Here is a 25,384-nt window from a genome sequence, read left to right on the forward strand (position 1 = left end):
TTCCGAACAAGGCCTATTGGTGAAGTACTAAGTTGTGAGAATGTCATGAGTAACTTTGTGAAGTTCTCATAGATATGGAATTCATGTACAAGATTGCTGAAATGAAATGTATATCACCTCATGCTTTGTTCCTTGGAGTGTGAATAAATGAACAGGCCAGTGTCCAAATTGAGTCCTGACTCTTTTGGATGAAACAACGTGACTTGTTAGCTCCTCGTCAATACATTGTTTCTAACTTATTCACAAGCGACAAAGGAGTTGAGGAAATAACAGCTAGAAGGGTAAAATGGTAATTTTGTAAATCACGACTAGCTGATGATATTCATGAAGGGTAAAAACTGATAATATTCTGTGGATCCACTCATTACAATTAGGTTGAATTCTTGAGTAGAATATAAATTCATTTGAACCAAGAGATTTTCAGTGTCAACTCTTTAGTGGAGTCAGTTGACATTAAGCTAAACTTGGAAAAGGTTTGTGAACTTTTGAGTCCAAGTGTTTAGCTCAAGCTTTGTTTATTTGGGTCCATGAGGTCACTATCACGATGTTGTCAATGGTGCCCACAAGAAGAGTAGTAGTGTCTATTTGTGTACATTTGATGTAATATAGTCTTACGAAGACTCTTGCTTGTAATTGCTTATTCATTAATAAAAAGTTGAAACGTTCATTCAATCTTCCTTGTCTGAAGCTTTATGATAAAACCCTAGTCTTTTAGTCCATAAACAAGCCTAACAACTTACGAAGAGACAAATGTAGATTTGCATGAACAAACTCTTCGTAGTTTGCTTAAAACGATATATTCGCAATCTTAGGGTCAAAGGACTATTGACCTCAGTACGATTGTTAGAAGAATCTATGATGTCTGATTATGAGGCATTGAGAGTTGGAGACTCTATAGTTCTTCTAGGTATCTTCCGAAGGTACTGAATTGACCAGTGCACTTCTAGAGACAAGATAAGAACAAACCATTTAACCTCTTATGTCTCGAAGTCACTATGTATGAATTGCATCATGCTTACCTTAATCCTGAAATGAGACATGCCATTTCACACCTTAGTATTCTCATTTGAGAAAGTCAGAGTTCGGACTCACTATGTGATTCCGAACAGGGCCTATTGGTGAAGTACTAAGTTGTGAGTATGTCATGAGTAACTTTGTGAAGTTCTCATAGATATGGAATTCATGTACAAGATTGCTGAAATGCAATGTATGTCACCTCATGCTTTGTTCCTTGGAGTGTGAATAAATGAACTGGCCAGTGTCCAAATTGAGTTCTGACTCTTTTGGATGAAACAATGTGACTTGTTAGCTCCTCGTCAATACATTGTTTCTAACTTATTCACAAGCGACAAAGGAGTTGAGGAAATAACAGCTAGAAGGGTAAAATGGTAATTTAGTAAATCCCGACTAGCTGATGACATTCATGAAGGGTAAACATAGATAATATTCAGTGGATCCGCTCATCATAATTAGGTTGAATTCTTGAGTAGAAAATAAATTCATTTGAACCGAGAGATTTTCAGTGTCAGCTCTTTAGTGGAGTCAGTTGGCATTAAGCTAAACTTGGAAAAGGTTTGTGAACTTTTGAGTCCAAGTGTTTAGCTCAAGCTTTGTTCATTTGGGTCCATGAGGTCACTGTCACGAATCACATCGATAGGAATAGTTAAACTGGAAGCTAAGTCAAAACAAGAACGAAAATTGTCAAAAGGGTATTTTTGTCTTTTGAGACATAGGGTGAAATGAATGTCAATAAATTTTTTGACAAGTTCATTTGATGACTTAATGTCACTCGGCCATGACTTGATCATTGGGCCTTGTGAGTTTCATTTCATAAGAGTTTTATTGAAAATTCTTAATGGGTCTTTCTCATGTTGTCATGAACAAATGAAGAAGCTTCTAGAAGCTCCTTCTAGAGAGACTTGGGCGCCTACCCTATAGAGAAATAGGAGAGATTATTTTGTGCATAAATGTATCAAGATACTTGCCAAAAGAAAAAGAGGAAACAAATTTGCATATGCATGCATTAGGAATTTCGGCCAAGAGAGAGTCAAAGGCATGGAACAAAATAGGAAACAAATCCAAGGCTTATTGAAGCCTAGTTTGGCCGTGTGACTCAATAAAGGAAATAGGGAAATTAGCTCATGAATATGTGATATTCTATAGAAGAGGAAACTACCTTATAGAAGGTGAGACCTCTCCTATAAATAGGAGCCTCATTTCCTCACATTTCATTCATCCAAGTTTAAGAGATTTGAGATACTCTCTCTCTAGAACTTGTGGCCGAAATCCTCTCTCTCTCTCTCTAGTTTATTTTCGATTTTTTCTTGTCTTGGAACCTAGGTCCTCACTCGACCTAGTGTTTAGCTCTGCGACTTCAAGACTTGTTCTTAAGTCGTAGTGTTTAAAAGTGCCCACTCACTAATTCCTTTATTTCGAGTGATTTAGTGATAGAAACTTTCGTGGTTTGCTCGAGGTGCCGAGGAAAGGAAGAGAGACGTGCTGCGAGGGGAGACGAGCGTTGCAAACTTTCCAAAAGCTTCTTCAAAGTTCAAGCTTCAAGAAAGGTTAGTAAACTCTTAGCTCATATTGATTTTTAATTACATGTACTTGCTTCTTTGTCTAGGTTAGTAAAAACTGTTTTACTTGAAAAGAAATTTTTTAAAATTCCGCCGCTTCCCGAAGCGTTTAATCTTTTTCTTAAACCCTAGATCAATTCCAATAAATGGTATCAGAGCTATGGTCAAAGAGATGCATGTACATGTTTTTTTTTTAAATTATGAGCTTGAAAATCGTTTTCGAAAGTTTACTAATTTTGTGACAAGTTAGAATTGTAATCTTAGATTTTTTTTTTATTTAGTGCTCTTGTCTTTAAATTAAAAAGCATGTTGATTTTCTATGAGTTTGGGATGTTTTTAAAACACATTAGAATCAGTTCTAAAAGTTTTTAATTTTTTATATTGAAAAACGTGTTTTAAAGGTTTGAGAAATTTCGAGTAAAATTTTGTGACTAGTTTTGTTATCTTGCTAGGTTCTTATTTTTACTTGAATCGTTTTATGCTTGTTGTTATTTCTTTTATGCCTTATTATTACCTTGCTAATAAAACACAAATAAAAGCTTTAACAACCTTCATAAAACGTTCTGTTACACTCGATTCTTTTTCGCACCTAAAAAGGACCAAGCTTTAATTATTTCTTTTTCTTCGAGCTGGAGTTAACCCGCATTAAAAGTGGAATAACTCTCTGCTAAGAAATAGAAATTTAATGATTCTTGAATCAAATTAAAGCTCTGTCTGTCCTCTGTCCAATGCCACCGGTTTCGGCTGAAAAGGACATCGGAGCCGCCAGATATGGCGATTTTACTCCGAGGTGCGCGGCTGTCTGAAACTCCAGTTTTTTAGAAATCCGGATTTTCAAACCCCACTACCATGAGTTATAGAACTCTAATGAGAAAATTTTCTTGAGCAAAAATGTTTTTCATATGATTATAAACATGATGTGTAAGATTAAAATGTTTTGATTTTTTGAAAGTTTAATTGAAATTGAGTTTTTACAAAACTAGTTTGAATTTTGAAAAACCGTTTTCACTTTCAAACTTGAAAATATTTTGTCATCCAAATCAAATAAGTTTTCAAAATGTTTTCAAAACTATATCTATATCACATATGTTCAAAATCTATATGCTCTTGAAAATTTGAGTGGGAGGTCTCTTTGTAGACAGGCCGAAAAATAAAAAGATGTGTAATCTCAAACTTTCAAGTGTTCGAGTGAGTTGAAGTTCACACTTCCCTCATGCACTTTCCCGAAATAGAAAATAGGAAAAGATCGAGTATGTACCTTGTGCCTTTATGCACTAATACTACTCTGAACATGTCGATCTAGGATTCTCTTCTAGTTGTCCGCTCTGTCGCTCTCTAACTAGGAAATCTGTTTCCGAACTTATAAGAGTCGATGAACCAACTCCAAAAACTAAGCGGGAGGGTTATACTTGTTGTTTGTAACCCACGATCCCCAACACTAATGAAAAGTGCAAGTGTCGCCGGACTAAGAGTCACCCTCGTGGCCCTCTCTTAAATGAGAGTACTCAAGGGCGCTTTGCTCTGATCGTTGCTCAATGAGCTACGTCCGAGAGTGAGACGATGATGGCAAGGCCTCCCCTTGGGGGATTGTTTTTCAAAGTTGATCTTTTGGACTAAGTGGTTGGTTGCACACTTAGGCTCAATCCCTAGTAATCCTCCCTCGAGGCCCTGCGAAAGGATGTGAGTGATCAAACCAATTTACAAGGTGGCTAGTCAAAATAAATGTATTGACATCTTGGCTTAGCATTAATGATGTGTCATTTACTTATAAAAGGAGATTTTTTGCGGCCTTCTCTTGAGGGAGTAAATTATCGTTTGGTTTATAACACCTTTGGATTTTATAAAAGTCTTAATAAAACTTAAATCCTAAACCAAAGACTAATCATAAACTTGTTTCAACTTATATAGGCAATATGTCTCTCAACCATCTCTCTATCTTTCTTTCCTCGATCAAACTCGAAAACGAAAACTACGTAGATTCGAAACGTAACCTCGACATAATACCTACCGTTAACAAGCACAAATGGGTACTCACCACCCCGTGTCCTCCTCTGACGAATGATGATTCAACTCAAGAGGACAATAACGCCTTAGCGGCCAGGCTTCGATCCGATGAGATTGTGAGGTGTTATATCTTGGCATCTATGAACAATATGCTGAAAGAGCAACATCGTGACATCGAGACTGCCGCTGACATGCTCTACAATCTCCTTGAGATGTTTGGAGGGCAAAGGCGTCAAACAAGGCTACAAGCAGTCCGACAGTTTATGAACTGTCATATGCAGGCTAGGACTCATGTTGGAGACTTCATGATACTGATCATTAGTTTTCTGAATAAAATGAAAATCCTAGGATTTGAGATTGATGGGAAGAATATCATAGATATGATCTTAGAAACTATCCCCGCATCTCTTGATACCTCCAAGATGAACTACTTCATAAACAAGCTAGAGTACACTGTTACCAAGCTTATGAAGGAACTTCACACTGCTGTAGGTCTCACTAAGAGAAAGAGGGATCAAGGAGAGGCACATGCTACTGAGCAAAAAGCCTCCGCCTCTGGAACTAAGAACAGACCTTACAAAGCCGATAAAAAGAACTGTCCTGCCTATCTCAAAGCAAAGGAACATAGTATTGTACTAGTTACCGAAGCATGCTTAGTAGCTGATAATGTATCAACGTGGATTCTTGACTCCGCTGCTACTAACCATATTTGTTGTTCCTTGAATGGTTTCAAGAAAACCAAAAGCTTAGAGGAAGGCGAGTTCTGTTTCAAATGGGGTGATGGGAGCCTGGTGTCCGCGAAGGCTGTGGGATCCGTGACGCTGTCTTTTGAAGACCGCACTTTAAACTTGAATAATGTTTACTTTGTTCCTACCTTTGGGAAGAACTTAATATCCGTTGCTCGTCTTCGTGAGCAAGATTATTGTTTAAAGTTCATTAAGAATGGAATTCGTATTTCGTTTCCTGATAATTCTTTTGTCACTGATGCATGTATGAAGAATGCTCTTTTCTACATCTATCCCACTGAACCTTCTCTTTTAGACACTGAAATAGATAATGATCTAATTAGGGAGCCAAAGAGGATCAAACTTTCTGAATCCTCTGATCTAACAAAATCAACACACATATGGCACTTAAGACTTGGTCATATCAGTCTAGAAAGGATTAAGAGACTTGTGAGGGACGGTCCACTCCAAGCCTCTGCAATAGGTTCACTACCTACTTGTGAATCCTGCATAGAAGGAAAAATGACTAAGCGACCTTTCTCCGATAAGGGTCGAAGAGCCACTGAGTTGCTGGAACTAATACATTCTGATGTATGTGGTCCGCTCAGCCAACAGGCACGTGGAGGATACGAATACTTCGTTACCTTCACCGATGATTACTCACGATATGGGTTTGTCTATTTGCTCAAACACAAATCCGAAACCTTTAACGTATTTAAGGTCTTTAGGGCTTTAGTGGAAAAGCAAACTGGCAAAGTGATCAAAACCCTTCGATCCGATCGAGGTGGTGAGTATATGTCTGGAGAGTTCGATGACTTTCTTAAAGAAGAAGGTATCGCTTCTCAGCTTACCGCACCTGGCACACCTCAACAAAACGGAGTGTCAGAGAGAAGGAACCGAACTCTAATGGAGATGGTTAGATCAATGATGAGTTACTCATCACTCCCTCCTTCCTTTTGGGGATATGCCCTCGAAACAGCCGCTTATATTCTGAACCAAGTTTCGTCCAAGACGGTTCCTGGTACTCCTTATGAAAGATGGACTGGCCGTAAAGTAAGTTTGGGCCACATCCGAATTTGGGGTTGCCCTGCGCATGTGCTAAGGCAAAAGACTAGCAAGTTGGCTAGTAGGTCAGAATTGTGCTTGTTTGTGGGATATCCAATGGAAACCAAAGGTTTTACTTTCTATAGTCCCGAGGACGATAAGACTTTCGTTAGCACGAATGCTCGTTTCCTTGAGGAGGACTTTATGAAAGATGCAAAACCTAGAAGCAAAATTGTGCTTGAAGAAAAGTTGGGTGAGGAAGCTTCTACCTCATCTGTAAGAACTGTTCTTACCCCAACTGAAACACAACCTAACTCATCAGAATCTCGTCAAGTAGTACTTAGACGTAGTGGGAGGGCTACTCAAAAGCCTGACAGGTACATGTCTTATGGAGACTCTCTTGTAGCCGTCTCTGACATGGATGATCCTGTTTCCTATAGCCAAGCGATGGCTTGTTCTGAATCAAACCTTTGGCTTGACGCCATGAAAGTTGAAATGCACTCGATGTATGTCAACAATGTCTGGAAACTTGTAGACCTTCCTGAAGGGATTAAACCCGTAGGGTGTAAGTGGATATACAAGAAGAAAATGGGTCCTGATGGGAACGTCGAGACGTTCAAAGCACGACTTGTGGCGAAGGGTTATACCCAACAAGAAGGGATTGACTATGAAGAAACCTTCTCGCCAGTCGCGATGCTTAAATCCATCCGCATACTCCTATCCATAGCTGCAGCTCTCGACTATGAGATCTGGCAAATGGATGTCAAGACAGCCTTTATGAATGGCAATCTTGACGAGCGCATTTACATTGCTCAACCAGACGGTTTCGTGGATAAAGGTCAAGAGACCAAGGTTTATGAGTTGCTTAAATCCATTTATGGACTAAAGCAAGCATCTAGGTCATGGAATATTAGATTCGATGAAACTGTAAAGAGCTTCGGCTTTGAACAGTCAATAGATGAGCCTTGTGTTTACAAGTTAATACACGAAGGCAAAGTTGTGTTTCTGGTACTATATGTCGATGATATACTACTCATTGGTAATGACGTAGGTAAGTTATCTGAGGTTAAGGTCTGGCTGGCAAAGCAATTTGATATGAAGGATCTAGGAGAAGCCGCGTACATTCTGGGGATCCAAATCTTTCGAGATAGGAAAAACTGGTAATGGATCGCTTCTCGATGCAAGACTCCAAGAAGGGCCAAACACCCTTTAGGCATGGAGTTTCGCTCTCTAAGGACCAATCTCCCAAGACTGCACAAGAGATTGAAGACATGAGGAAAATTCCTTACGCCTTGCCGTAGGAAGCCTCATGTATGCCATGCTTTGCACTAGACCTGATATATGTTTCGCCGTTGGCGTAGTTAGCCGTTTCCAATCCAACCCTGGACCCGAGCACTGGATTGCTGTTAAGCATGTTCTTAAGTATCTTCGAAGAACTAGGAACTTGATGCTTACATACTCAGGTACTGACCTGACTATGACGGGATATACTGACTCCGATTTTCAAGCGGATAAGGATTCCAGGAAATCCACTTCGGGATCTATGTTCATCCTTAATGGTGGAGCTGTTGTGTGGAGAAGTATTAAGCAATCTTGCATTGCTGACTCCACAATGGAAGCAGAATATGTGGCTGCTTGTGAAGCATCCAAAGAGGCTGTATGGCTTAAAAATTCCTTAAGTATTTGGAAGTTGTTCCAAACGTCGACGAGCCCATGACCCTTTATTGTGATAATAGTGGGGCTGTCGCTAACTCAAAGGAACCTAGAAACCATAAGCGCTCTAAGCATATTGAGAGGAAATACCATTTGATTCGAGAGATCGCGCAACGCGGAGACGTGGAGGTGAAGTAGATCTCTGGCAGATCCATTCACCAAGGCCCTAGCGAACATGGTCTTCGACCAACATCGAGAGGGATTAGGCATAAAGGACTACTCACATCTTCTTTGAGTCAAGTGGGAGTTTGTTGTCAATGGTGCCCACAAGAAGAGTAGTAGTGTCTATTTGTGTACATTTGATGTAATATAGTCTTACGAAGACTCTTGCTTGTAATTGCTTATTCATTAATAAAAAGTTGAAACGTTCATTCAATCTTCCTTGTCTGAAGCTTTATGATAAAACCCTAGTCTTTTAGTCCATAAACAAGCCTAACAACTTACGAAGAGACAAATGTAGATTTGCATGAACAAACTCTTCGTAGTTTGCTTAAAACGATATATTCGCAATCTTAGGGTCAAAGGACTATTGACCTCAGTACGATTGTTAGAAGAATCTATGATGTCTGATTATGAGGCATTGAGAGTTGGAGACTCTATAGTTCTTCTAGGTATCTTCCGAAGGTACTGAATTGACCAGTGCACTTCTAGAGACAAGATAAGAACAAACCATTTAACCTCTTATGTCTCGAAGTCACTATGTATGAATTGCATCATGCTTACCTTAATCCTGAAATGAGACATGCCATTTCACACCTTAGTATTCTCATTTGAGAAAGTCAGAGTTCGGACTCACTATGTGATTCCGAACAGGGCCTATTGGTGAAGTACTAAGTTGTGAGTATGTCATGAGTAACTTTGTGAAGTTCTCATAGATATGGAATTCATGTACAAGATTGCTGAAATGCAATGTATGTCACCTCATACTTTGTTCCTTGGAGTGTGAATAAATGAACTGGCCAGTGTCCAAATTGAGTTCTGACTCTTTTGGATGAAACAATGTGACTTGTTAGCTCCTCGTCAATACATTGTTTCTAACTTATTCACAAGCGACAAAGGAGTTGAGGAAATAACAGCTAGAAGGGTAAAATGGTAATTTAGTAAATCCCGACTAGCTGATGACATTCATGAAGGGTAAACATAGATAATATTCAGTGGATCCGCTCATCATAATTAGGTTGAATTCTTGAGTAGAAAATAAATTCATTTGAACCGAGAGATTTTCAGTGTCAGCTCTTTAGTGGAGTCAGTTGGCATTAAGCTAAACTTGGAAAAGGTTTGTGAACTTTTGAGTCCAAGTGTTTAGCTCAAGCTTTGTTCATTTGGGTCCATGAGGTCACTGTCACGAATCACATCGATAGGAATAGTTAAACTGGAAGCTAAGTCAAAACAAGAACGAAAATTGTCAAAAGGGTATTTTTGTCTTTTGAGACATAGGATGAAATGAATGTCAATAAATTTTTTGACAAGTTCATTTGATGACTTAATGTCACTCGGCCATGACTTGATCATTGGGCCTTGTGAGTTTCATTTCATAAGAGTTTTATTGAAAATTCTTAATGGGCCTTTCTCATGTTGTCATGAACAAATGAAGAAGCTTCTAGAAGCTCCTTCTAGAGAGACTTGGGCGCCTACCCTATAGAGAAATAGGAGAGATTATTTTGTGCATAAATGTATCAAGATACTTGCCAAAAGAAAAAGAGGAAACAAATTTGCATATGCATGCATTAGGAATTTCGGCCAAGAGAGAGTCAAAGGCATGGAACAAAATAGGAAACAAATCCAAGGCTTATTGAAGCCTAGTTTGGCCGTGTGACTCAATAAAGGAAATAGGGAAATTGCTCATGAATATGTGATATTCTATAGAAGAGGAAACTACCTTATTGAAGGTGAGACCTCTCCTATAAATAGGAGCCTCATTTCGTCACTTTTCATTCATCCAAGTTTAAGAGATTTGAGAGACTCTCTCTCTAGAACTTTGGCCGAAAATCCTCTCTCTCTCTCTAGTTTATTTTCGATTTTTTCTTGTCTTGGCACCTAGGTCCTCACTCAACCTAGTGTTTAGCTCTGCGACTTCGAGACTCGTTCTTAAGTCACAGTGTTTAAAAGTGCCCACTCACTAATTCCTTTATTTCGAGTGATTTAGTTATAGAAACTTTCGTGGTTGCTCGAGGTGCCGAGGAAAGAAAGAGAGACGTGCTGCGAGGGGAGACGAGCGTTGCGAACTTTCCAAAAATTTCTTCAAAGTTCAAGCTTCAAGAAAGGTTAGTAAACTCTTAGCTCATATTGATTTTTAATTACATGTACTTGCTTCTTTGTCTAGGTTAGTAAAAACTGTTTTTACTTGAAAAGAAATTTTTTAAAATTCCGCCGCTTCCCGAAGCGTTTAATCTTTTTCTTAAACCCTAGATCAATTCCAACACACGAATCACATCGAGTAGGAATAGTTAAACTGGAAGCTAAGTCAAAACAAGAACGAAAATTGTCAAAAGGGTATTTTTGTCTTTTGAGACATAGGATGAAATGAATGTCAATAAATTTTTTGACAAGGTCATTTGATGACTCAATAACACTCGGCCATGACTTGATCATTGGGCCTTGTGAATTAATTTCATTTCATAAGAATTTTATTGAAAATTCTTAATGGGCATTTCTCATGTTGTCATGAACAAATGAAGAAGCTTCTAGAAGCTCCTTCTAGAGACATGTTGGGCGCCCAAATACCCAACAGAAAGAGAGAATATTTTGTGCATAAATGTATCAAGATACTTGCCAAAAGAAAAAGAGGAAACAAATTTCCCCTAAGAGGAATCAAGGTGAGCGCCCAAGTAGAGTCAAGGCAAGGCAAGGAACAAAAAAAGGAAACAAATCCAAGCCTTCTAGAAGGCTGCCTTGGCCGAGTATCTCATAGAGGAAAAGAGGAAATTGGCTCATGAATATGTGATATTCTATAGAAGAGGAAACTACCTTATTGAAGGTGAGACCTCTCATATAAATAAGAGCCTCATTCTTCTCATTTTTCTCATTCCACATAAGTTAGAGATTGAGAGTCTCTCTCTCTAGACCTTGTGGCCGAACTCCTGTCTCTCTCTCTAGTCAATTTCGTTTTATTGTTTTGGCACCTAGGTCCTCATTTGACCTAGTGTTTAGCTCTGCGACTTCAAGACTCGTTCTTAAGTCGTAGTGTTTAAAAGTGCCCACACACTAATTCTTTTTTCTCTCGAGTGATTTAGTGATAGAAACTTTCGTGGTTGCTCGAGTTGCCGAGGAAGGAAGAGAGACGTGCTGCGAGGGGAGACGAACGTTGCAACCTTTTTCCAAAAGTTTCTCAACGTTCAAGCGTCTAAAAGGTTAGTAAACTTCTATGCTCATATTAGTTTTATTTACATGTGCATGCTCTTTGTCTAGGTTAGTAAAAACTATTTTACTTTAAAAGAATATTTTTAAAATTCCACCGCTTAACGAAGCGTTAAACTTTTTCTTAAACCCTAGATCACTTCCAACACCAATGCCAACATACGGCATATACATACAAGTATATAAATAAGTATTTGATGTAATCCTTGCACTTAGAACATTTCCTAGACATCTAGAGAGTACATTGTAAGAGAAATAATCTAAGAGAAACACGAGTGAGAGAATTCGTGTGTAAGAGTCAGAATTGAAGGTTTCAGTGTAACTCTTCGTAGATTGTTCATCATTGCTGATAGTGAAACAACCCTAAGGCTGGAAGTAGATCGTTAGTGATCGAACCATGATAAATCTGGTGTGTCTGTTACTTTCTTTTATAGTTCTTGTACATTGTGCATACTTTGATCTGTTGCTTGCATTGCCAAGTACTTCTGTCTCGAAGGCTTACATGTGAAACAGGGTCAAGATTCATAACAATTGGTATCAGAGCCTCCATAATCAATTCAAGAATTTGAAGATGGGTCTAACGAAGATTAAAATCGAGTGATTTGATGGTAAAGGCGACCTTTCCCTATGGCGCATCAACATGAGGGCAATCTTGGTTCAAACGAAGATTGAGAAAGCACTAGAAGGAGAGAAAGCCATATTGGAAACAATGTCTTCATCGGAGAAGAATGGAGCACTCGAGATGGCGTGCAACACACTCATACTCCACCTTTGAGAAAACTGATGCGAGAAGTCTTGAAAGAGAAAACAGCGGCATGAATTTGGTTCAAATTGGAGTCGCTGTACATGACAAAATCTCTATCGAACAGGCTCCATCAGGGCAAACTTTATGAGTTTAAGCGATCAACGAGAGTCTCGATGAATTCAACAAAATCATCATTGATCTCTCCACCATTGAAGTGACTATCGATGATGAAGACCAGGCAATCCCGATTCTCAACGCTCTCCCCAAATCGTACTCCAATTTCGTCGAAGCAATGAAATACGCCCGCGAATCCATAACCGTAAAAGAAGTTCAAGTCGCGCTCAAGAACAAGGAACTGGAATCCAAATCGGAGAAGAAACCAGTTGCTGAGCACCTCAACATTCGCGGCAAGAAAAAGAAATTCCCAAAATTCAAACCTAAAGAACTCCAAGTCCAAGAACAACAATCAAATGGGATGGCATAGACAATGATCAAAAGTAATTTCCTTACAAATGTTATCACTGCCGGAAGGAAGGTCGTATGAAAAAAGATTGTCCAGATAAGGTAAAAAAAAACCTTCGAGAAACCTAAGAAGCAAGGAATCAACGATAGTAGAGGAAGGATATGACTCTGTAGAAGCTCTCAATATGACTCGAGAAAATCCATCGAATGCCTGGGTTCTTGACAATGGTTTCAGTTACCACATGTCATCAAACAAGAACTGGTTTGAAGACCTCGGAATTGAAGATGATGAATCAGTACTTCTTGGAAACAACTAGGCGTGCAAATTCATCGGTATAGGTAACATTCATATCAAAATGTTCAATGGTATTGAGAGGTTACTAACTGATGTTAGACTTGTACCTGATCTATAGAGAAATCTTGATTCTTTAGGAACATTGGTTCAACAAGGTTATAATTAAGGCTCAGATAGTGGCCATACACTACTACAAATATAGGCATCGGGTTGCACCCGATGCCCTAAATGTCGTACCCGAAATTTTTTCGGGTGCGACATTGTCGCACCCAATAGTCCGTCGCTAAAGGTTTTGGGTGCGACATGTCGCACCTAAAAGTGTTGCATATTAGGTGCGACACTTTTAGGTGCGACATGTCGCACCCGAAGTCGCACCTATTTGGCTTCAGAAAATATCAAAAAACGAGTATTAGGTGCGACATGTCGCACCTAATACTTTATTATAATTAAAAAAAATTACAAATTAGAATGTGGAACTGTGAAACTACGATGGTGTCGAGCAGCTTCGCCTCCGGGTTTTTCTTCTGGGTCTGCCGTGAAGAGGATGTTGGGGCCGTTTCGCCGCGGCCCGAGCATCCAGATCTTCTTCAGTAGCTTCGGCCATTGTCGCCGGAATTTCTCTGCCCGGTCCTTGTCGTCCTCGTTCTCCGACGTGATGTCGATCTCGATGAGGTCTCCGAGGATGCCGAGCTCACAAAGCACGTCCAGCACCGACGCCAAATTAAGAGAAAGAGGTTGAGGCTGAGGCTGAGGTCTCCGCGGAGCGAGGTCGTCGTCAGAGAAAGGGAAAGAGAAAGAGAGTAAGATAGACCGAAATAGAGTGAGATATAGAGAAATAGAGAGTGAGAGTCACTTATAATGGCGGCGAGGAGAGGCGACAACGAGCATGTTTGTCGCGCAGAGAGAGTCGCAGAGGTACAAAGAGAGAGAATGGAACCGCGAAAATGAAGAAGAAGAAGAAGAAGAAGAAGAAGAAGAAGAAGAAGAAGAAAGAGAAAGAGAGTTATTTTATAATTTTAATCTAATATGAGCATTAGGTGTGATATGTCGCACCGGATACTAAAAAAAAGGGATTTTAAGCCCGTCTAAATTTTTTAAAACTTTTAGGTGATAGTATTGGGTGCGACATTCGTCGCATCTGATAGTATCTGGTGCGATATTTTTATATCTGGTGCGACATTACCACTAAACATTAGCGAAATTTTTAGTCATTTGGAGGACTATCTCGTGCGACATGTCGCACCTAATATGTGCTTAGGTGCGACATGTCGCACCTAATACCTATCCGCACCAAAAATGTGAATTTGTAGTAGTGATATAAATGTGTATAAGGATGGTGTGATTATCATGAGAGGAAAATTTGTGCCATTAAATGGGCTAGATTTTCTTGGTGGTAGTATTGTTGCGGGTTCAATGAATGTAGCTTGCAGAGATGATCAGGAAAAGCTGTAGCATCTGAGATTGGGACATGTAAGTGAGAAAGGCATTCATGAACTGGATACGCAAGAGTGTTTTGGAAAGTCAAAGCTTGGAAGGCACAAATTATGTAAAGGTTGTGTTCTTGGAAAAGCAGCAATAAACAAGTTTTAAAAAGTTATTCACATAACAGCTAACATTCTTGACTATGCATTCAGATTTTTGGGGTCTAGCTCGTGTAGCTTCTCACGGTTGTAGTAAGTATTAAATTTCTATTACTGATTACCCTACGCGTCTGATAAAAAAAAAGAGTGATGCTTTCGAAACTTTTAAAGAATGGAAATTGGCTATTGAAAACCAAACTGGAAAGAGGGTTAAAAGACTAAGAACTGACAATGGCTTAGAATATTGTGTTGATGCTTTCAATAAATTTTGTAGAAAAGCAGGTATTTAGAGGCATTTCATTGTGGTCCACACTCCCCAACAAAATGGTTTGGCTAAAAGGTTCAATAGAACCATAATGGAAAGAGTCAGGTGTATGCTTCACCATGCAAGACTACCACATTCAAACTAGGCAGAGGTAGTCAAAACATCATGTTATCTTATGAATAGATGCCCATCCACTGCCATCAATCTGAAGACACAAATGCATATGTGGTCTGACCACAAAGCTGACTACACAAAACTCAGAGTTTTTTGGTGCACACTTTATGCACACATCAAGCAAGGAAAGCTAGAACCAAGAGCTCTGAAGTGCCTCTTCATTAGATATCCAAAAAATGTCAAGCGAAAGAAACACTGGTGTTTGGAACCTGGCCACAATAGATGTTTGAACAACAGGGATGTCACTTTCAATGAAAGTGATTTCCATAACAGAAAAATCAGGTGATGAAACAAGGCATGTCTGATATTGATCGCTCTGAAACAACACAAGTCCAGATGGAGCTCACTGGAAAAAATATTGATCAAGCACCACGAGATGTAATAGAAGAAGAAGGAGTCAATGAACATTCTCACCAACCAGTTGAAGCGTGCTCCCTACGTCAAGGAGTAGAAGCTCAGACTCAAGATGCAAAAAATGCCTTGTCAGACTACAACCTTGTCAGAGATAGGAATAGAAAAGTTCCAAAACCCATTCAAAGGTTTGGATATGATCTTACTGCCTATGCTTTCATGATAGGATCAACTCTTTTGGAAGAAGAACAAAGAAATTACACTGAGGCGTGTAAGTCAAGTCACTGTAAGCATTGGAAGTTTGCTATGCTTGAAGAAATTGAATCTCTGAAGTAAAACAAGGCATGGTCAATTGTTGATAGATCTGAAAGGCATAAGATCATTGGATAGAGACGGATCTTCAAGCTCAAGGAAGGAATACCAGGTGTGGAAAAGCCAAGACTCAAAGGCAGGCTTGTAGCAAAAGGGTATTCTCAGACTGAAGGAATTGACTATAATGAGATCTATTCTCCAGTAGTCAAACACAGGTCAATCAAAACCATTCTAGCTCTCTGTGCTCAGTTTGATTGGGAGTTGATCAAATGAATGTAAATACAGCTTTCTTGTATAGAGATTTAGAAGAGTAGATCTTCATGCAACATCCAGAAGGTTTTGAGATTGGTATGAGAGGTGAAAAAGTATGTCTTCTGCACAAATCTCTTTAAGGTCTCAAGCAGTCACCAAGACAGTGGTATTTGAAATTTGATGAGTTCATTATCAGTCATGGCTATCAAAAGAGTGAGTATAATTGATGTGTATACTTCAAAGAATTAAGAAATTCTGTTTTTATATATTTGTTGTTCTATGTAGATGATATGCTACTTGTATGCAAAGAAATATCAGATATCCACAGGTTAAAGACACGGCTCAATCAAAGGATCAAAATGAAGGACTTGGGTCCAGCTAAGAAGATTCTTGGAATGGAGATAAGAAGAGACAGAAGAAATAGAAGACTGTGTCTCTATCAGCAAAGTTATCTCGAAAAAGTTCTAGACAGATATGAGATGGCCTTGTCCAAGGCTGTGTCAACTCCCATCCCTCAACACTACAAGTCGTCAACTGCTCAGAGTCCACAGTCAAGAGAAGACATCAAATACATGGCTCAAGTACCTTATGCAAGTGGAGTAGGTATTTTAATGTTTGCTATGATTTTCTTTAGACATGACCTTGCTTATGCTATCAGTCTTGTTAGCAGGTTTACGTCTAATCCAAGAAAAGAACACTAGACTGATGTTAACTGGATTCTTAGGTATCTGAAGGGTACACTAAGACATGGTATTATGTATGGTTGTTGTGATACTAACAAAGTGCAGGTAGACGGGTATGTGGACTCAGATTATGTAGGTCGCATTGACATAAAGAATTCCTTAACATGATATATTTTCACAGTTGTGGTGGAGCTGTGAGTTGGAAATCAACTCTTCAATCAGTGGTTGTTGCTTTATCCACAAAGGAGGCAGAGTATATGGCTATTATAGAAGCTGTAAAGGAGGCTTTGTCGATGAAAGGGATTATCATTAAACTTGGTTTCAAACAGTCTCAAGTGGTCATTCACAATGATAGTCAGAGTGATTTGCATTTGGCTAAACATCAGATGTTTCATGAGCGATCAAAACCCATTGATGTCAAGCTACATTTTGTACGAGACATTGTAAGCAAAGGCAAGGTGAAGATTGAGAAGGTTTCTACTAAAGACAACCAAGCTGATATGATGAAAAAGCCAGTATCGAGCAGCAAGTTCAATCATTGCTTGAAGCTTGTCAACATTGTAAGTTGTGTTCATGAGGAGTATATCAAGACGGGGTTTTTTCATTAAGTGACGAAAGATGATGTTCAATTAGGTGGATAATTGATGTACCAGCGTTGTATTTCAATCATCAAGGCCTCATCGGACGGTGGAGATTAAAGTCGAGTTTCAGCAAGTTTTCTAAATATTGATCGTTGGATAATCGTCTGCGTTACTTGGTGGACACGGAAGATACATACAGGTCTATAAATAAATCTTTGATGTAATCCTTGTGCTTAGAACATTTCATAGACATCTAGAGAGTACATTATGAGATAAAGAATTTGAGGGAAACGCGAGGGAGAGAGAGAATTTGTGTGTAAGAGTCAGAATTGAAGGTTTCGGTGTAATTCTTGGTGGATTATTCATCATTACAGATAGTGGAAGAACCCTAAGGCTGGAAGTAGTTCGTTAGTGATCGAATCAGGATAAGTACGGTGTCTTTTACTTTCTTTTACAGTTCTTGTACATTGTGCATACTTTGATCGGTTGCTTGCATTGCAAGGTACTTCTGTCTCGAAGGCTTGTGTGTGAAACAGTGTCAAGATTCATAACACAAAGTTATGTTTGTTTTTCATTAATTGTCTTGTTTAAGGGTTTAGGATTATATCAATATATTTTAAATTCTTTGCACTTATCTATTTCTTGATATTTGACCATTGGACTCTAAATGGAACATATTATAAGAAATTGAATTGAATTTTGTAAAAAAAATAGTTTTTTTTATTATATATAGATATTGATAATATTATGGTCGACGATGAGCTTGTATAGCCAAGACGCGATTAAAAATGAAAATATAAAGATATATAGAAAAGAGAAGATCTCTTTTGTCTAATGATTAAGAAGATGATAATAATTTCCAGTTCGCCCAAGATATATGATACATGTTTATAGTTATAAGACTAAGACACATCACACATACATGTCCTCTGATAAATTTGAAATTGAAGAGGGAGTTGCATACGTGAATGGGGAGGAGATATAATTATGGGCAAACTAGCAACGTAGCCTTTTTGAAACGTGGTATTTAAGATGTAACCCACGTTTGGTAAATTTTGTAATCTAGCCATTTACTGAAATTTACGACTATAAAATATCGAATATAAAATAGTAGCCAACGTTTGAGTCCTACTAATAAGAAAGTCAACATCATCAGGCTTAGTACACGTTTGGATTCAAATTTGAATATTTAAATGGAAAATCATTAACGAATATAATATAAGAAAAAATTAAATATTGATTAAAATAAGTAACTTGTGAATCGTCAATAAATTTTCGTTAATTTTTATTTATGCAAGTAATAAATAAACGAAAATAAATCAAAATAAATAGGCGAGATATTCAGCCGACTTTTAAACAAAGGATAAACATGTAAATTATTAAATGACTAATAAAAGTCACGTCATCAATTGTGGTTATGTTTGAAACTTAGCTGAAACGTTGGTTAGATTGCAATTTCCACATTTCAAGTGGCTTAGTCTATATAATTTTTCTATAATTATAGTGTGATACAAATTTTAAATATACCTATTAATTTAACTCAAGATGCCTATTGTTGAGACTGATCATTTGTTATGTTTCCCACCCAGTTTAGAAAGCTAAAAGTTCTTGTAGAGCTCAAAAAAATAAGTGGGACTTGAATGACTTACCCAAAATATAAGAAGAGTATAAAATAAAGGAATTCTATTCTATTATTGGAATAAGAGGTTTGGGTAGGATTTATAAAAAATAGTGGACCACATCTAAAACAGAATCAAATAAGAATAAATCAAAATTCAAAAGAACAGTCATACTGATGCACAAGTATCTCCAGAGTCCAGACTGCAATATTTCTCAGCAAAAGTTATAAGTTCTCAAAATAAATAAAATCAAATCAAGTTTGCAAAAAGCCTCAGAATGTTCAAACCAATAAGAAATCCAAATCCAGCTAAACTATTTAAAGCGGGTACGATATACAGAGGATTTTTCTCGACAAATTTTTTGTTTCAAAACTTCTTCCAACCGATCCACCATCCCCTGAAAAGTGGCTGCAAGATTTACAACATCTTTACATTAACAAAAATCGTTATCACAATTAAGACTTGGAAAGTAAGATGCAACAAAATGAACACCATTTTTTTTCATTGATATTTGCCTCGCAGTTATGCCAAGTAATAAGATTATCATGGCCTCTTGATGTGTCTCGTTTCAAAGAAAATTGATAAGGACGAAAGTAGAGAAATCGGTTAAATGAAATTATACAATGTTTAGATTAACCAATAAAGTGAAAATAAATGGAGTCAAAAGGAAAGTAAAACCTGAAACTTGTCCAGGCTTTAGTGAGATTTTCACCAGAAGTGTGCCAGGAATTTGCTGATAGACCTGCATAAATGGATACAGCCAAAAAAAAAAAAAAAAAAAAAAAAAAAAAAAAAAAAGTATTCAGAATAATTTTGATGAAACTTCTCAGGACATTAGAAGTCAAATTCTTAGTTGAAAAATGAGAAGATAGGCAAACCGAAATTCGAAAACTTAGGTCGTTTGTGGGTGCGTCGTTCAAACAACTTGAATTTGCGGTTTCTTCTTTCGTATCTCCACAAACACCAGCTCTTTCGCATTGTAATTTATCATTCTCAAGGATAGCATTGCATTTATTTTGTGAAATAGTAGCCTGTCAATAAAAAAAAAAAATTACATTGAGCTACACACAGAGCATACTGGAATATGAAAACTAATAATGGCAATGAATAGCTTCAGCTAAATAAAGAGAGCCCATACATCAACTGTGAAAGAGGAGGTATTTGAGTTGCACGAAGCACCGCTAGCCTCGAAAAAAGACTCAATTGATTGCAACACATTCAAGGCGTTGTATTGACGTTGGAGGCCCTGTGAAATAGAAGTTTTACACCTTCAAATACCCCACTGAATGTAACAAACTAAATTCTCAACACATATACACACGATTCCTTTTGGACGAAATATACTACAAGAGAGCAAATTGTTTGAGGATCTTAGAGGGAGCAGATAGTAGTTAGTTTAAGTGTGAATTTGGAATAAATGCTAATATGCTAGTCACCAATGTGGACAAAAAGAAATGAAAAACGGTGCGAGAGTGAGTTAAAGGAAGCGATGCCTTTTCATACTAGCGAGGTTCATATGAAAAATCTTCATACCTCGAGCGTGAAAGACGAGTTAGTTTTCTCGGCAACACGAAGCAACTTGATGTTCCTGGAAGGAGGCAGAAAGGACCAAGCCAATCCCCAGCGAGACGTTTGGCCTTGGACAAACTCAGTAGTTTTCACCACCGAAGCTCCAACCTCCCATAGCTTTGATATTAGAGGCTTAAGGTTTGTTTTTCTTCCAACCATTGAAGTGTACCACCTACACTTAAAAAGAAAGTACCATCATAAAATATATATTAAAAAAAAAAAAAAAAAAAAAAAAAAGCAGCACTACAAGGTCTTGGACAAAAGAAAACTCTACATATGTACCGGAAAGTTTGCTTCAGTACGACACTATCTTCAATGATACGAGATACGAAGGACTTTTCTCCGCCGGGGCAGACCATTTCTCGAGGAGTCCCACCACACGCTGTCTTCGGGTTCAGACCCGCTTCCTCCATGGTCTCAAAAAACGGAGGATTGCACATGCAAAAGTCAAACGTTTCACCGTCCCTCACCACTCCGAGAAGCACACATGGACCATAATACCCCCGCTCCGCATCGCAATCTCCAACTGGACCAGCCTCGTCTTCAACGCGTCTCACTTCAATTAAATCGGAAACTTGCGGGTTATCCTTGACGTTTCTTTCCGCCCACTCTATAGCCTCATCGGTCACATCTGCAGAAAAAGAAAATGAGAAAGCAAGCAGCAGAGAGCTGGAATCAGATAAATGACGCAAAAGCCCTTTTATCGAAACTTACCCGAGCCAACGAAACTCCACCCCAAAAGAGATGAACCGAGAAGAGGGTATATGCAATTCGCGCCGGTCCCTATATCGAAACCTCTCACTTTGTTATCGCTAGTTGGGTCAATCTTCGGAATGATGTTAGATGAGAGAAGATCTCCAATCCAATGGATGTAATTCGACCGGTTTGGAACCGTGGGACATAGCTGTCCATCGGGAATCCACCTGGGAAATTTTGATGCAAGGAACAAAACCATCTGTGACAAATTATTTAGTTTACTTGTTGCACACACACAAAAAAAATACTGAACTGAGATGTCAGACATAACTTTCTACGAAGTTCTTACATATATACATGTATACAATAGGCTAAGAACACCGATTTCCTTTGACATTCAAACTTTTTTTCCAGATTTGAACTTTGCTGATTCCCCTCAGATTATAAACAGAAATTCAAAAAGCTAATTAGACTTTGCAAAAAGAGGGTGAAATAACTCACAAACTGAATCGTCTGATTTTGCAGCTATATCACATTTATGAGTCTAATTCACTCAATTCAACAGCTATATTCTCAATTTTAAAGGTATGACTTAAATATGCAAGTTTAGGAACGCATTTTCCGGAAAACTTCCAATTAGCTGGTACAAATTTTGAAATTTGCGGATTCCATTTAATGGTAAAGAACAAATAACAACAAAAGATCAAGCCCTAATAGAAAGAGAAATTAAAAGATCCACAAATCAGATAATTTAGTTGCGAACTCTGACAAATTTAAGTAGCCCCTTTTCAAGAATTACAAAGCTAGACATGAGTTATGTGATTGATTATTACCATTTGACGCCGTGGTCGTGAAGGAGCAAGACTCGAGTGAGTTCTCTGGTGGCGTTGAAGTCGGTCCAATCGATAATGGGTCGACCTTCTATGGATATAAAGACAAAATGGGCAAATGAAGGGTATTGAGAGGCCAAGAGAGCGAAATCCGGTGGTTCGTCGGAGTATTTGTTGTTTGGGTGTATCGTCGGTCTTTCTTCTCTCTTTCTCTTTTTTATGTTGCTCATGTTACCCGCCATAGCCAAAACCTTGGCCAACTCTTAGCAAGTACCTCGTCGGGGTTTTAGAATGAGAATTATAAGTTGCTCTAGTGTCCAAAAAATAATATTTACGTAACAACGCCTCATATTCAAAAATAAAATCTACTACCTAAAAAAAATATAAGGATCATGTAAGTTCGAGTTATAATTTTAAGACTTTAAGGCCTCTTTAGAACCCGAAAAATACAAAGAAAATTAAAATGAGAATCCATTGCATTTTTTTTGTCTTGTTTGGATTGAGGAAAATAAGATGGAAAGTTTTTTTTTTATTGAAATTATATAACTAAAATATGGATTTCATTTTCCTTCACAAATTTGATGAAAAATTTAAATCCAACTTATTTCACACATGTGGAGTTTTCAATTCATTTTAACTCACACGTGCCAACTTATATTATACCTAATTTCATCTCTCTCTCTCTCATCACTCTCTCTCTCTCTCTCTCTCTCTCTCTCTCTCTCTCTCTCTCTCTCTCTCTCTCATCTCTGTCTCTCATCACTCTCCCGATCTCTCTCTCTCATCTCCTCAAGTGAATCCAAGTATATGATTAACACGACATAATTACGACTCGAGCACGAAATTTCCATCTTTACTTGTGGGCACTAATAAACCCAACATATTGATGCTGCATATGGAAAAGAGATATAGCACTACATGGGTTGTATATGTGGTGGATCATAGTAGGACTAGCACACGTGGTGGAGCACATTAGGCATCTTCAAAGCATCGATTATCATATACTTGGATTCACTTGAGGAGGCTGAGACTGACTTGGACCAACACCTTGCAAGTGAACATCGAAACGATGATAGCACTTTCTTGCAACACCTCACAGTTGACTTAGTGGCCTACCTCAACCACCTTTGATTCCTCGTCCAAGACCTCGATAAGCATCATGGTTCGATCGCCTCAATTTCATACATATCTCCATCCACAGTTATTGAGACACGACATTTGCAGACATATTTGTGAGCATGCCTCGAGGATTCAACATGTCGTTAAATTCAGTACTTAAAGTCTCATTCATTAAGATTGCAACATAAATTGAACTTCATATATGTTCAAATCACCTTGGCGAGATATGAGATTAATAATTACATATTCATTTTCATGTCAGAAGATACCCAGAATATATAGAATTAGCTTGTTAATTGATGATCTGACCTGAGGTAATGTCATTATCTACAATGTTCTTCATCTTGAGAATATATCACCAATTGACATTGCAACTTTCTTCATAGTTTGGAGAGAAAATATTTTTTGTAGAGAGCGTGCATTGGACGTAGTTGAATTGACGATCAAGAGTGAATCAGACCTCTGATGAGCTTCTATATCGATTTACGTAATCCAAGACAGATTCCAATATGGACACAAACAACCAACTCATGAGAAATTGATGTAGCAAAGCCAATCTAATATCTAGAATTTGGTTGTTGAATTGGTGGTTCAGCTGGATCTGCAACCAACTTAACGATCTAAGCATGGATCGGAGCTATGCCAAACAAAATTCCATCAATTATGTGAGCTCTGATAGTTGAAAGTATATGTGATCGCCAATGCACGATCAAACCTCATAGATAGAGGATTCAAATGCGGTGCGAAAGTCAGAGTAGACTGAATTGCCAGCTTGGCGGAATAATAAATCTTATAAACAACAACATACTAAATAAACGACAACGGTAGTAAAGGAAAAGACTAAAACAACGATTGGGATCAAGCTTAATTGACACTAGGAAAAGTGATATCAAATGACGACTCACTTGACACTCGCAAACGAAGGCAGAAGAGCGACATGTTTGTGACAAGCTTAATTTTTAGCGGAGGGAGGCTTCACTAAAACCATAATAGAAAAAAATAATTATATGAACTATTTAAATTGTATAAGAATAGTCATTAAAAAGTATGTTGTAAAATAAGAATGCCGAGTGAGAACCTCGAACAAAAAAACAATGAAATGAAGCTATATTGAAACTCAAAAAAACTATAACAACAAATGCAAATTTTGATATATAAGAATATAAAATTCCTTTATACATAAAATAAAATAAATAATAAAAGAAAATAATGATGCAAATAACGAAACTAGATTAAGTTTTTTTTATAAAAAAAAAAAAAAAAAAAAAAAAAAAAAAAAAACAACGAATAAGCTTTGTAAACACCATACACATCAAAATTTCAACCCAAGAAAAAGGCCACAAGAAAAAGGGATTTCTTTTTCAATGGGTATCTTTTTTTTTTTATTTATAAAAGGCTCTTAAAATAAATATATTGATAAAAGCCAAAAATTAAGATTACAAGAATATCGCAACGAAAATTCAAAAATTTATACAGGAAGAAGATGAAAAGTGGATCACAAACAATTAAAAATATACAATAAATTAATCAAAAAATTGGCTACGTAAACCACATAAACTATATGAATTGTAAATTAGCCAACCTTTGGTAAATACTTTGTAAATAGCCAACTTGCATACGTGGCAGCCTATTAACTACCTTTTTTACATGTTTGGCTGGATTAAATAAGTATTTTATTAATCTGTTAATAAGTTAACTTGGCTATTTACAAAAAATAATCGAAAGGTGGGCTATATCTCAATTCACTATAACCGTGTGGCTATATAACTTAATAACCCTAAATTAATATGTGGATTACATGTCTATGCAGGTAACCAGACATTATCATATTAATATACGACTCACGAGCGGAAACGCCGGCCTTCGTTTGTTGTAGATTGAAGTTTTAGGAGTCTTGTCCGACTAAGATACATGCCCAAAGAAGAAAATCATATCTTAGATTTGAGATTCAGATATGAAGAAAAATACAAAACGACTTTGATTAAATATCGGACGGTACAAAAGCAATATCTATTATATCTGGATTATTGAAACATAATTAAAAGAGTAAATAGACAATAAAGAAGAAAATCAAAATAAAAAGTACATTCCCCTAGGTGGAGGACTCGTTCTCCATTGATCTAGACCATTGGAGTTTCTCTATCCCTAGAGAGGCGACGACGCCGAAGATTGAAAGCACAAGTCTTGTTTTTTTAGAGAGCTCGGCTAAGGTTTTTGAGGAATACATGTCATTCATTGTTGAGACATGTCCAATGGGTATCTTTTCGAGAATTATTTCTCATAATAAATATGATTACACAAGAGAAATCAAATTTAATGCAAAACTATTAAAACATGAAGAAAAAAATAAGTTTACCTATCGAAAAAAAGGTCTACGATGGTGGTTGGAAAGAAGTCTTCAAGGCAGAGAATGGTTGCACGGAAACACAGTA

General features: G+C 37.7%; 1 protein-coding gene across 3 annotated transcripts; it reads right to left on the reverse strand.

The window, feature by feature from the left end:
* Positions 1-18,862: 18,862 nt before the first annotated feature.
* Positions 18,863-22,146, reverse strand: FIO1 (methyltransferase). 3 transcript variants are annotated; one of them, XM_089621505.1, is made up of 8 exons: positions 21,837-22,146; positions 21,022-21,230; positions 20,590-20,938; positions 20,272-20,479; positions 19,877-19,984; positions 19,617-19,769; positions 19,417-19,480; positions 18,863-19,146 (listed from the first exon to the last, which is right to left on the reverse strand). In XM_089621505.1, the coding sequence occupies exons 1-8, from the start codon at positions 22,073-22,075 to the stop codon at positions 19,052-19,054; spliced, it is 1,425 nt and encodes a 474-aa protein (XP_089477631.1). In that variant the 5' UTR covers positions 22,076-22,146; the 3' UTR covers positions 18,863-19,051. The 3 variants fall into 3 exon arrangements, with proteins under 3 accessions (XP_089477631.1, XP_089477633.1, XP_089477632.1); XM_089621507.1 differs by having other exon boundaries at positions 21,022-21,262; positions 21,837-21,968; XM_089621506.1 differs by lacking the exon at positions 21,837-22,146 and adding an exon at positions 21,353-21,463 and having other exon boundaries at positions 21,022-21,262.
* Positions 22,147-25,384: the final 3,238 nt, after the last annotated feature.

The sequence above is a fragment of the Urtica dioica genome, chromosome 8 (assembly GCF_054948205.1).
Source record: "Urtica dioica subsp. dioica isolate 48M chromosome 8, U.dioica_male_clone48M_v1_H2, whole genome shotgun sequence".
NCBI classification, from domain to species: domain Eukaryota; kingdom Viridiplantae; phylum Streptophyta; class Magnoliopsida; order Rosales; family Urticaceae; genus Urtica; species Urtica dioica.

What these genes read in the sequence shown, in the direction of transcription:
- FIO1 (XM_089621505.1), bottom strand. Translation starts at nt 22,075, where the DNA reads ATGGCGGGTAACATGAGCAACATAAAAAAGAGAAAGAGAGAAGAAAGA. An exon ending in GTGGAGTTTCGTTGGCTCGG is followed by an intron (nt 20,939 to 21,021) that starts GTAAGTTTCGAT and finishes CTTTTTCTGCAG; the next exon opens with ATGTGACCGATGAGGCTATA. An exon ending in GTACTGAAGCAAACTTTCCG is followed by an intron (nt 20,480 to 20,589) that starts GTACATATGTAG and finishes TTTTAAGTGTAG; the next exon opens with GTGGTACACTTCAATGGTTG.